The 13,314-nt window shown below is 40.3% G+C and overlaps 1 protein-coding gene across 7 annotated transcripts in view; it reads right to left on the reverse strand.

Moving 5' to 3' along the window:
• The window catches only part of Ano4 (anoctamin 4), a 397,594-nt gene that overhangs the window by 163,400 nt on the left and 220,880 nt on the right, over positions 1–13,314 (reverse strand). For 6 of the 7 annotated variants that reach the window (XM_052753067.1, XM_052753065.1, XM_052753064.1 and 3 more), the window contains one exon: positions 6,334–6,438. The exons of the other annotated variant lie outside the window; for it this stretch is intronic. In XM_052753067.1, coding sequence (XP_052609027.1) covers positions 6,334–6,438 — 105 coding nt within the window. The remainder of the gene's footprint in view (positions 1–6,333; positions 6,439–13,314) is intronic. 7 annotated transcript variants of the gene reach the window in all.

Here is a 13,314-nt window from a genome sequence, read left to right on the forward strand (position 1 = left end):
CAGAGTCAGTCCTCAACACATACTTGTTAAAAGACATGGTGGAGACTGTTAGAAGGTGTGGACTGTGGTCTAGTGCCATATGAGAATCTATTTCCTCAAATATCATCGAGCCTAGGACTCCACTCATGATTTTTATGGTTGAGCCAGGAATTCACAGTTTCAAGTAGACAGTGATGAAATTACATGTAGTTATTGATTAGGTTTGAGCAATAGGACAAAATGTCATTTTAACAAAGTCAAAGGCCTACTGGCTATTGCAGACACTTACTTAGTTGTATAAATTTGTGCTTGTTTGCTCACTAGTATCCCAGGGGTAGAAATCTTTTAGACTTCTTATCATTCTTTGGATATTAAAGGCTCATATTTTAAAGGCTTCATCTTGAAGCTAGCACTGTTGAGAAGTTACAGAAACTTTAATATGCTTGACCCAGCAGGGGGTCTTCTAGCCACTAGGAGCCTTTTCTCCCCTGTTTAAACTCTAGCCAAGGGTCTAGAGGCCTTACTCTGTCACCCACTAGCTGCTAGGATATAGCCTTAGCACAGGACCAAAAGCAATAGGACCAGTCAACCGAAGTCAACTGAAGTCTCCCAAACTGGGCGCCCCAACAAGCCTTTTCTGTTTGTAAGTTGATTGCCTTGGGTATTGGTTGCAATCTCAGAACACTATCACAGGAATGAATCCTGGAAAGGGAGCGCTGAGAAGCAGAGGTGTTGCTGTGACTGCATCTGAAACTGTGGATGAGCTTTTGGAACTGGCTTGCAGGAGAAACACAGAAGCATTCGAAGAAGGCTAAAAGCCTAGAATGCTGCAGTTTAGCGGGCGATCTGATGAGGGTTCAAAAGATCAGAACGCTAACGGTAGAACAGTAGAAGCTGCAAGCATGAGTTTTCAAAGGGATATGATGACTCTATGGGAACTAGAGTAAAGACCACCTTGGTGTCTGCATAAGGAATTTGCACGAACTGTGCCCATACCCCGAGGCTGAGCTTGAAGGTGAATGACAAGTTTACCAGCCAAGTGTCATTGAAGTAGTCTGGGTATCACTGACTGATTCTAGTCAAATTTACATTGAGCATTGGGAACAAAGTGAAAGAGCAGAAATATTTGGAAAACTTACATGTAAAGGTGCAGCTGAAATGGGTGCAATTGCTAAAGACATTAGCATGAGAAGATGCTAAGAGCATCGCACTTGGATAATCGGAAATATGCCTGGAGGCAATTTCAGACGCTGGGTCCTGATACAGTGGCCAGGGAGATTAAAAGGGATAATGGGCATGCTGTTTGCACAGTGACATGTAGAGACCAGAAATGTGGCCTGTCAACTGCAGACTTTCAGACATTTAAGTCATCATTTTATCGACACAAAAAAGTAAAATGGGCATTAACCAGATGGACAGGTTGCTTCGAGGAGTCAATTTCTCATTGTGACAATCAAACATCTGGAAAAATCAACTTGGAGGAAGAAAGACTTGTTTTAGATCACTGTTCGCAGGGAGAGGAGCACAGGGCCAGGGCTCCAGTCTTGGTGTGAGGTTGGTAAGTGGTCACATTGCAGAGGCAGAAAGCAGTGGGAGACTCAGGCTGCTCTGTTTCCCCCTCTTGTTCTGTCTGAGTCACCAACCATGGATGGTCACATTCACATTCAGAGTGAGTCTTTTCTTCTCAGCTAATCCTCTCTGAAAATATACGCAGACACACTTGGGGGCGGGGTGTGTGTGTGCTACCTGCCTGTTGTTCACTCAGAGAATATCCTACAAAAGAGTTGGCACTCTGCAGTTCCAGATCTTGGAGTGAATATCCCATGAACAACAGAGGACTACTGTGGTATTAGGCTGAGAAACCCTACTCTGCATTAAGGCTCCAACTCGTTGACACTAATGGAAACAGCCGATAAGGAATGGAGGGAAGCCCCTTTCCTTCCCTGTCTGAAGTCACCAAGGGGCTGCTGTCAGTGGGGGGATGTTCAGAGAAGTCAGTATACCACAGAAATCCATTTTTCTTTGGAAAATAAGGAATATTTAATTTAGTCATCTTTATCACCTGTCAAACCCTCCATGGCTTTAGCAGACATTAAATTCCTTCTCAGAGCATGAGCAGCTAAGAAGTCATCAGTAGAACACAGGTGTTTCTCTTCTTTTCCAAAGAGAAAGAGAAGGGGGCTTTGCAGCATGTCAGCATTGCTCCTGGTCTCTCCATCTTTAACTACTGGGCAGGTTTTAGGAATGAAGTACAATATTCTTATATACAAACTTATGTTATCTCCTGAAGGAGAAAATTAAGCCTTAGGTTACAAAGTAAACCAATGGGTTTTTAAAAATCTATTTGTTCAACAAATATTTTAAGTATCTACTATGTCTAGGCACTGTATTAGGCTAGGGATTGGGGGTAAGGTCCTAGAACATCATGGGCATGGATCCTTGCCTCAGAGAGCTCACTGTCCATCCAGAGTGGGGAGTAAGGCTTCTCTATCCATGGCCTCAACCTCACAGAGATGCCATGCATTGATATAAGATCACTTGATAATGGATTTCATCACCTCCCTTAATTTTTTTCCTCGAACAGAAAATACTTGATAATTATCTACATAGTAGAATTCTGCTCTTAGGCTCATTACGTGAGGAAGAGAGGCAAAATGCTCTGGGGAATCAATTCCAAAGAAGAAGAGGGAGGGGAGAGCAACAATCGCATGGGATCCGAGTCCAGGATCCGCAGCAGAATCCAACTGAGCAAGAGCTGAGTGAACAGACCTGGGCAGCAAGGAGAGTGAGTGCAGGGGGGCTCAGTCCACGTGAGGAGCAAGGGAGACACTGGAAGACTCTCTGTTTCAGGAATTAGGAATGCAGCTCAAAGGGGGGTGGAGGAGGGCGGTAGAAACAGAACATCAGAGACTCACATACAATAACTGAGCAAGAGTCAAGAACTCGAATTGCCTGGGAAACCAAACACCAGCTATGGGGTCTGAGTCAAACATCCCACTCAGCACAAAAAGATTTTAAGCTTTCTTTCTGTTCCAAGCCAGGACAAGAACAAAGGAGAGAAACCAGAGGACCAGGGATATCCTGGTCCTTTCATAGGGTTCTTTATGTAATGAAACAGCTAATGATTCCACTCATCAAATATTTACAATTACTTCAACTGCTTCTCTAGGGGAAATCATCTGGGGTGTTAGTGATTATTAATTCTCTAAGGAAAAGAGATCGCAAGGATAATAATAATCAGATTAACTAATTATGAGTTATGAGCCATGTGTTTGTTGAGCCAGCATTTAGTGTTAGGTGGTAGAGGAGGCATGAATGGAAAGCCTTTACTTACACTTCCAGGCAAGAGGATAACATTGGGAGACAATGCTATAGAAGCAATGTTTAAAAGCAAAAAGGAACGGTAAATGTGTTTGAGAAATAGTCTGAAAGGGAGTAGGGGGTTTAAAAAAAATCAAAGAACTTGATTCATTGCTCTTTAATTTTCCAAATGCAGCAGGATAACCTCATGTTGTTAGCACAGTACGTGAGTACTTTAATCTTAGTACTTTGCGTTGGAGACAAAACAAGGTGAAATTATAGGTCAGAGTGGAAGACATGAGAGGCCTCTGCGGCATAATCCCGCTGTCTATATTTGTTCTGCAGAGTGCCAGTTCGTTATGCTATTTTTGTCATAAATTGCAGATTATTACATCTGAAACACTGAATTCTGAAAGCATTGCACACCGACCTCAAAGCACCACTAGGAAGCATAAAAAAGGACATGTCTAGAAGCAACTCATTTTATATATATATATATATATATATATATATATATATATATATATATACATACATACATACATATAAAGATGGTTTATGTCTCAATTTTAACACCAGACTGTTTATAATAAATCTATTTTTATGTCTGCACCATTTTCTGTCATATAAAAGGCTGACAAAGAAGCTAGCAAATAGGAGACACTCAATATTCATCTCAACATTTTAAAAAAACAGCTAATGGTCAGTTTATTGATAGTTATACATATATGTATTCGTTCTTTGAGAATATGTGTTTTACATATTCACACCCCAGTTCCTTCCAGATCTACCCCCCTTCCCCATCCACTTCATTTGTGTCCTCTTCTATTTTTTTAACCCATTAAGCCCAATTTGTACTGCCAATATATCCTTGGATGTGCTCCTCTGGCTGGAGGAGAGTCGATAGCCCCGAGGCTACAATCTTCGAGAAAACTGACTCCTCCTTTCCCAGCTGCTAACAACTGCCAATAGCTCTTCAGCTATGGGTAGGATTTTCATGCTGACCATCCCTCTCCATGTTGGGAAGGCTATTTTCCTTCTTCTAACTATCTTAGTGATGTTGTTTTAAAATATCAGCTTTTTAGAATTAGAGATTAAGGCTCTTCTGCAGTAAGCGGGAGGGGGGCACACAGAAAGGCCAGGAGGCCACCATTGAGTGAAATTGGCTCCTCATCTTCTACCCACTGCATCTGCAGAAGACTGAGGGGGAGGTATCAGGAAGTTAGTCTTCCCTCTCTAGTTCTTCTATGTCAACATTAAGCCCTTGGAAGCTCCAGCTCTCAGAAAGAAACAGTTAGCAACATTGGGTGACAGGAAAGTCTGCTGACACAGGAATTCAAGGGATCTTCCTGCTGTCTCAGGAAGAGGACATGGACCTCCTGGAACTGGAGTCATGGACAGTTGTGAGCCACCGTGCAGGTGCTGGGAACCACACTCAGGTTCTCTGTAACAGTACCAAGGGCTCTTAACCGCTGAGCCATCTCTCCGGCACCACGCCACGATCTTATTTTGAACTTTATAAAATACCTACAAATTTGCATTCCTCTATTCATAAGAGATATTCATAGAGATATAATCATCTTAATCTAGCAAACAGTTAGAAGCAAGAGACAAAGACACCTTTAACTGAGGTCTACTACTAATGACCAATTACTACAAAAAATACTTCCTTATAAACTACTACTTCACTTTGATAGAGGTTAATTCAGATCTAAAAACACATTGATTAAGTTCATCTCCAGCATTTATATGGAGCCAGATTTTGCCAGTGGAGACATTATTTTTGATCCTTTTAGAACCATACAGTTTGTCATCCTTCACAGCAGATGAAATAATTACATAATTTTATAACTTTCTGTCCCCTGTCTATTCATTTGATTTTTCATCCTCCTGGGGAATTTTCCCTTTTGTACTCCCTAGCTAATATAAAGGATTGACCATCCGGAACCAATAACTGGTCCTCATATATTATTAATTAAAACCACTTCTTTCAAATGTAGCTTCACCTTCATCTCAGTATGTTTAAATTCAGAACAGAACTCATTCAGGGAGGGAATAAACAAAGGCTACAGCCGTCCCTGTTCTAATCTGACCTCCAACGGCTGAATTCTTCGCTAATTTTCCCATCTTCAATTATCCCGCAGAAAAACACTAAACCCTTCATTATCTTATAAAATCAAGAAAACAGCACAATGGTGGGGGAAGGACTAGAAAACTGATGAGAAATATTCATAAGAATTCAGCATGATGAGGTCCAAAGCACAGCACTTGCCTGGTATTCGCAAAGCCCTGGGTCCAATTCCCAGAGCTACATATACAAAGAGAAACTGGTACAAAAATGTAATTTAAAGTAGAAAAAAAGGCACTTGTTTTTCCTGAAATGCTCTTCATTTATAAGTGCTTCAAGCTCAGCATTGTATGATAGCAACTGATGTGATCGTCTAGAGTCCGCTGTTAATGAAAGCAGTGACGATCACTTGCTCACTGCTCCATCTATACTTAAGCAAATGTATTGATCAAAATAGGATTCTGAGTGACAGTTACAGACGACAAAACAGTGTAAGGAGAGTCCTCTCGCTGAGAATCAGTATGTGCAGAAAGGAGGGCCTCATTTCTGGGACATGGCCCTTCACTGATGATGTCACATATTTATTTTAGACAGTATGGTTCTGATTTGGTCTTAGTGGGTCAACATGTAGTTCTTACTTCTTGTATTTCAGCAGAGGAACAATATTTAGATTTGTTAAAAATGATTTTTCTTTGGTTATAATTGCTCTGAACCTAAAACATTTTGAATATTTTTAAAATACCATACTATTGTAAACACACAGAATTCTCCAAAGATCCCAATATCTTGTGGTTCAGCTTCACAAATTAACCCCAATTACAGTGTCTCTTCTTGTCTCAAAAATTGTTTTGTATAGTGTCTTTTTGACCACATGGATTGATTATTCTTTTGAGTTTTGAAACAGCTAAGCTGCTGGTTCTTTAACCCTTGTCCAATATTATAATACTTTTTCCTCTTGTGAATTTAAAATTTGAGTGAAAACTTACTTTCTTGTATTGCATTAAGAATCTCTGAAAAGTCCACGTCACTCTTTGGGCCGTCGGGCAGGATTTGCATATCCAGCTGGTGGCCTTGTAAATCCACTCCACCTTCTAGAGAAATGAAAGATATCCATGGAGTTTGCGCTGGTTATAGCAGGGCCCAGCATTAGGGCCCTGAGAAGTGACATCAACATCTAAAGTGAACAGCTAGTTGCCTTGCTAGTGATCCCTCCTCTTAGACAACTGACTTCACAATGGAAAAAAGAGAAAGACATACATCTCATCACTCTCTATGTATTAAAAATGTTCCCACTGAAAAAATAAAACAACTACTTAAAAAATGCAACATGCTTTCATAGTGTTTACTGGCATTTTTCCCAGCTAAAACAAAATCGTAGCTTCCAATCATGGAAATTTAAAATTATTTTCATCTTCTCTATGTAGATAAAATACGGCATTTAACAAAACACTCTATGATGTGATTCTCTTCAAAATTATACTAATTCATTCTTGTGGAAGGATTTGCTATTCAGAATATGACTGAAAACAAGTTATCAATATTTTACTGCTCACAATGAGATTTCTCAGCTACAACATTTATCCTAACTGTAGAAGGATCCTTCAATCTATATTACAAAATAATTAAGCCTCTTGCAGGAGGTTTGTGCGATCATGTGTGTTCTAAAGACAGAAGGCTTTTCTCTGCTGCTCCCTCCACACACCCACAGAACACTTAGGTCAAAGAAAACAGGACACCAGAAAGTAGTTTTATCATTAACAATGTTTTTTTTAAAAAATTTATTCTTCTCTCTTACAAAACATCCCGACCAGAGCTTCCCCTCCCTTCACTCCTCCTGTCTCCCTTCTTCCCCAGATCCACTTCCCCATCTACCTCCTCCCAGAAAAAGAGCAGGCCTCCCCGTGACAACAACTGAACATGGCACAACAAGATACAATCAGACCAGGCACAAACCCTCACAGTAAGGCTGGGCGAGGGAACCCAGCAGGAGGAAAGGGGTTCCAAGAGCAAGCAAAAGAGTCAGAGATGCCCCCACTCCCACTTTTAGGAGTCCCACAAAAACACCAAGCCAACAACCATCACGTATACACAGAGGACATAGCACACACCCAGGCAGGCTCCCTGATGGTTGCTTCAGTCCCCATGAACCTGCATGATCCCTGCTTAGCTGATTTCAGCAGGCAGGTCATTCTCTCCCCCTTCTCCCCATGCTCTCCCATGTCCTCAACCCTCTGGCTTCCACAATTCCTCCCCCTGCTCTTCTGTGAGGTTTCCAGAGGGGAGGGACCTAAAAGAGACCAGGAGGGAAAGTCAGCTTAGCCATTAAAGGCTAGGCTCACAACCAAACAACACTTCTTGGTAAGAACACTTTTAGTTTTCAGAATCTACAAAGTCTGAAATACATAGGTAATATGATGAATAAAATGATTACGCATGCAGTGTGTGTGCATGTGTTTTAAAGAAACAATCTTTTCATATCTATAGATAGATAGGTAGATAGATAGATACTATGTATATTTAGTCTTATACAAAACTTCAGTTACATTCCAAAAACTCAATATTAAGAAGTCATAGCCTCTGTCTTACAGAATGTTCACTAGTTACTTCATACAGCAGAAGGTGAGCCTTAGGAGGGAGGTGACTCTGCATGTTGTGGCCCCAGCTCTTCGAACAGTGCCTCATGCAGGGCCTGCCCTCAGCGAGTGTGAGTTGGATGAATGAATGAGCCTGTGAAGTGATTATGAAGTGGTAATGAAACACAGTGGAGCAAAAGCAAAGCTAAATGCCAGCATTGAAATTGTGATTAGGTCACACTAAACCTTTCTAGTTCTTAGTTTCCTTGTGTGAAAACGAGGGTTGATGAATACAGCCTAATAATGTAGCCTGAGGATTAAAGGGACTGTTACAGAAAAGCTCTTAGCTATCACAGTCAATAGTAAAGGAGGCCATTTGTGTTATCATCCATAGTAATTCATTAAGGCTACAGTGTTATCTATGCAAAGTCTTTCTCCACACTGAATAGCAGGGAGCCTAGTGAGCACTCCTGTAACTGTCAGGAAATGCTGTCTAATACGATAGACACTGCAATGAATTTTTCAGATTCGTGCACACAATTGCTTCGTTGCAACGTCTCAAGTTACCCGTGGGACAGCTTCTCAGGACAAATAAACATTCTTCCTGCTGTCCCACAATGAAAACAACACATTTATCTTTTCCTTCCATGGTCAGCTACTTCAAATGGTCAGAGAAAAGTTCTCATGCTTTTCAATCTCTACTTGGTTCTATTCATGGACAAACACTCCCACCCCCCCGACACACACTGGAGACAGAAAAATAACAATTCAGTACTGCCTATTTGCCATGGAGACCACCAAGAATGCAGGTATAGATAAAATATCAAGTGTAATAAAGACAAGTACACATTAATATGATTGAGAGGGACAGGAACAAAATAGGCCAACAAATACAGAAGCTAACTACAAAAAGTTAAATCATTAAATTTTAGTCTTAGTGTTTTGCTTCTCACAACAAACATGTGATATACTTAAAGACATTTACATATTTTGGACTGGTGATAGGTGATAACTATTTAACTTTAGAATTCAGACTCACAGCATAAACTATAAATGCTAAATTATAGGTATTATTCAATTGAAAAAAGACTCTAAATTAATGCAATTTTTAAAATGTATGAATAAAATGGCTCCAAATCACAGGAGTTAACATTCTCTTCATAGTGTAACTTAAAATCAGACTTGGAACCCTTAAGACATTAGGCATCTTTCCCCCTCTACTCTGAAACACACATAGCATAAAATGATAATGTGGAGCCTTCGACAGCAACCCACTCATGCCGCCCCAAATGACTAAGACTTCACAATAAAGAGAGACCAGAGCACCAGGATGCTTTCCAAGAAATTCTTGAAAGTGAACATCTCCAGTTTTAGCATACATTGCCTAACTGACGGCCCATGGCTTTAATATATAAAATGTAACATGTTTACTTTGTGCTTATTTGTTTATTTGATTATTTATTATTACTCAAGTGGTTTTGATATGATTACTACAAAGTTAAAAATCTGAGACCCTCCTCATGATCACTCATACCTTTAACTTGGATTAAACTAACAGAGCATGGAAGTGCCTACGAGGCAAGATGGGAAGAACAGACAGATTCAAGCCAAACATTTTTCAAATTATTGTTTTATATGTATGAGCGGTTTTTTGCTTGCATGTCTGTGAACCATGTGTGTGCCTAGTGCCTGAGGAGGTCAGAAGAGGGCACGGGGGACAGGAGTTACAGATGGATGTAAGCTGGCATGTGAGTATTGGGAATGTAACCGAGTCCTCTCTCAGTGCTCTTTAACTGCCAGCTGAGCCATCTCTCCAGCTCCTCGAGTGAAGTATGTTTAAAAATTATAATAAACATGCAACCACATATAAAACTGTGGAGACTAAATTAGTTAAAGAGAGAAACTAAAAATATTCCTCAAAGACTTGAAAAAACTCAACAATTTTAACCAACTATAAAGTCTGAAAGTTCTCCAAATTTGGGTTTTTACTCTTCACATGCTTAGTAGATAGACGTGGTTAAACCTCAACTCTTCATTACGGCTCTTCTGCCTGAATAAGGTTGAACACAGAGCCAACAAAAGAAACTCTGTAGTGGCATTTACATTTAACAAAAGGTCTTCAGCTGGGCAAACAACATGTTAAAAATTCACTTCCTATTTGGATCTAGCTTGGATTTTAGCTAAATGCTTCTATACAAGAGGAACAATAACTGAACCTCAAACATGTCTTTCTCAGTTAGTGAACAGCCAGGTGAGCAAGGGTCCCCTCTCACACCTGACTAAAGGCAGCCATCTCCTCTCTACTGTCAAGGCCCCCTCACACTCTCTGTTTCACAAAGATTTTTTTCTTTTGGTCCTGATACGTGAATACACTGTTTCCTTCTATTGAGCCCATGAAGCTATTTATTCTTAATATTTTCTCTAATGTATTTTTGCCATAAAATTAAGGTCTATAGCACAGAATGCATAAACCAGGGTATATGGGGAATACTACTTTTCTTCATATAGATTTGTTACATTACAGTTAGCATCCTCAATGGAACTGTAATGCAGTGCAGCCCCAGGGCACACTGGGTCCATCCTTTATCTCCTGCAATACCCAGAACGAGGCATTGACTACAGCCATTGCTCAGCTGAGGCCTTTTAACTGTGATTTTACTTCATTAGTGGTAGTAACAGTTACAGGCTACAAAATGCTCTGGTTCTCCTATCCCTACCTAATCCACAAGATGTAAGAAAATGCCATTAAGGAAGCCTGCTACCTCAAAAAAAAAAAAAAAAAAAAGGAGAAGAAAAGAAGGTATCTTGATATGTTGTATGTAGACAGCTATGAAAGACACATAAAAAGCATTTGTTTTCACTTTGTAAAATCTCCTTTTTCATTATTTTTGACACACACACACACACACACACACACACACACACACACACACACAGTCCATATCTACGCGCCCTAATTCCTTACTCAAATTTTGCAGATGCACTTCAACACACCCCTCTCTGAACTGCACATCTTATTATTTATTCATTTATTTGTAAACACGCTAAGAATGGTCAGTACTGTATGTGCGTGGGTGTCATGTCATTCACCGCGGCGTGGAAAACAGAACGTACCAGGGGCCACATCCTCAATAGGGAATGATTCTCCCTTCCTTGGTTACTACCTATTGTCAGTAACTCCTCAGTAAGGGGCGGGCCTGGAGACCATCTATCCCACGTATGCCAGGATTTGGGGATGGCCTGATTTTTGTGCAGCAGCCACAGACGCTATGAGGTCATAAGTGTCCCGATCATATTGTATCAGGAGACGGCATTTCACAACCTTCCTCCCTATTCTTTCAGCTCCCTGCTCTCTGAGTCTTGGTGGTGGTGGGTATAATATTGATTAATGTTTCCATAAGGTTTTCCCACACATCCTCAATTTTGGTTAACCCACCCATTATCCTCTTCTCTCCCCTAACTCACGATCTCCAGCCCTACTTAATCCTTTAATCCTTAATATTCTCCCTCCTTTTGCTTTTCACATGTCTTCTATTATCCTTCAACTCTTTTTTTTAAGTTGAGTTGTGAGATAGTAGCTTCCATATGACTTTTCATAATCCACTCACCCCCTGGGTTCCCCCATATCCCCACTTCCTTCTCTGCTGAAGACTCCCCTCCTCAGTATTCCACCTCACTACTGTCCTCCTCACCATGCCCTGTCTTCTCCCCCTTTCAAAAGTCCCATTCTACTTCCCTGGTTTCCACTTGTGTTCCAAGTTAACTACACGGAACAAGAGATTTACTTCTGGGATCTGTGTATGAGAGAGAAAAGATGGCATTTGTCTTTCTGGGCCCGAGTTATCTCACTCAGTATAATTGCTTCCAGTTCCATCAATTTACCTGAAAATTCCATGAGTTCACTTTTCTCTGCAGCTGAGTAGCATCCAATTATGTACACGGGCCACGTTCTTCTAATCCATTCATCTGTTGATGGGCATCTACCTTATTCCATTTATAGCTATCATGAGTAGTGGAGCAATGAATATGGACATATAAGTGTCTCTATAGGAGGATATAAAGTCTCGTGTCTCTACGCCAAGGAGCGGTATATCTGGGTCACATGGCAATTCTATTTTCAGTTTGCAAGAAACTTCCAGACTGGCTTTCAAAGTGTCTATACTAGTTTGTTCTTTGACCAATAGATTGTACATGTTTTCTTTTCAACATATCCATGACAGAACTTGTCTTATTTGTGTTCTTGATGATAGCTGTTTTGACTGGGGTGAGGTAGAATCTTTTTTTAGCATAATATTATTTGGCACCTCATTCTTTTAAACATGCTTGCTTATAGTGTTTGTCAGTTCAACTTTACTTTAAAAAATAAGGCATAAAAGGTACTTTTAAAAAAGTGTTACACACTGTGCATTTCAACGTCTGATTTTTACTAGGGGCCTAATAATAACACTTGGGTTTGGATAATGAGTATAAATTTTATACTGATAACTGGTGAAGCAAGCATGCTGTTTCACACATGTATACACACACACACACACACACACACACACACACACACACACACACACACACACACCTAAATACGTAAATACAACTTTTCCAGTTTGCATGTTTTTTCATTGTTTTTACACCACACACACACATGCACACACACATTCTAAATATATAAATTCTAGTGATAGCATTATTATATTAGTAAAGATTAAATGTAAGTCTTTGAAAATACTCTGGTTTACCAAGCAACAGGCTCCCACAACAGTCACACCAAAGATACCTAGTTAGTTGTTAACTTTAAAAATGTCTCTACTGAATGTACCGGGCTCTGCTGACTCCCCATGGGAGGCCTTACCTTCTTGTAGGAGGGAATGGGGGGTGTTGTGGGGAAGGCTGGAGGGGTGGTAGGAGGAAGAAGGGGATCTGTGATTGGTATGTAAAATGAATAAAAAAATTCTTAATAGAAAAATAAAAATGATGCTGTGAATTTATTTCTTTTATTTTTAAGACTACAATATAAATTTCCCCTTCCCTTCCCTCTTTCCCTCAAAACTCTTCCATATACCCCTCCTTGCTTTCTTTCAAATTCATGGCCTCTTTTCTCATTAGTTGTTTTATACACACACATATCACACACACACACACACACACACACACACACACACACACACACACACACACACGCACACACACACGCACACATGCACACTGACACTCTCGTGCATGCATACACATATTCCTAAATATATAAATACAACCTTCTCAGTCTGTATAATGCTACCTGTTTATGTGCTTTCAGGGATGACCATTTGGTGTGACAAGATTCAAAATGATCAGACAACAATCAGTAGTCCTCCCGTTTCTCAATGACAAGCAAACCGAGGAAGAAACTAGGAGAACAAT

This window comes from Peromyscus californicus, unplaced genomic scaffold, assembly GCF_007827085.1.
Source record: "Peromyscus californicus insignis strain IS unplaced genomic scaffold, ASM782708v3 Scaffold_24__1_contigs__length_46423439, whole genome shotgun sequence".
NCBI classification, from domain to species: domain Eukaryota; kingdom Metazoa; phylum Chordata; class Mammalia; order Rodentia; family Cricetidae; genus Peromyscus; species Peromyscus californicus.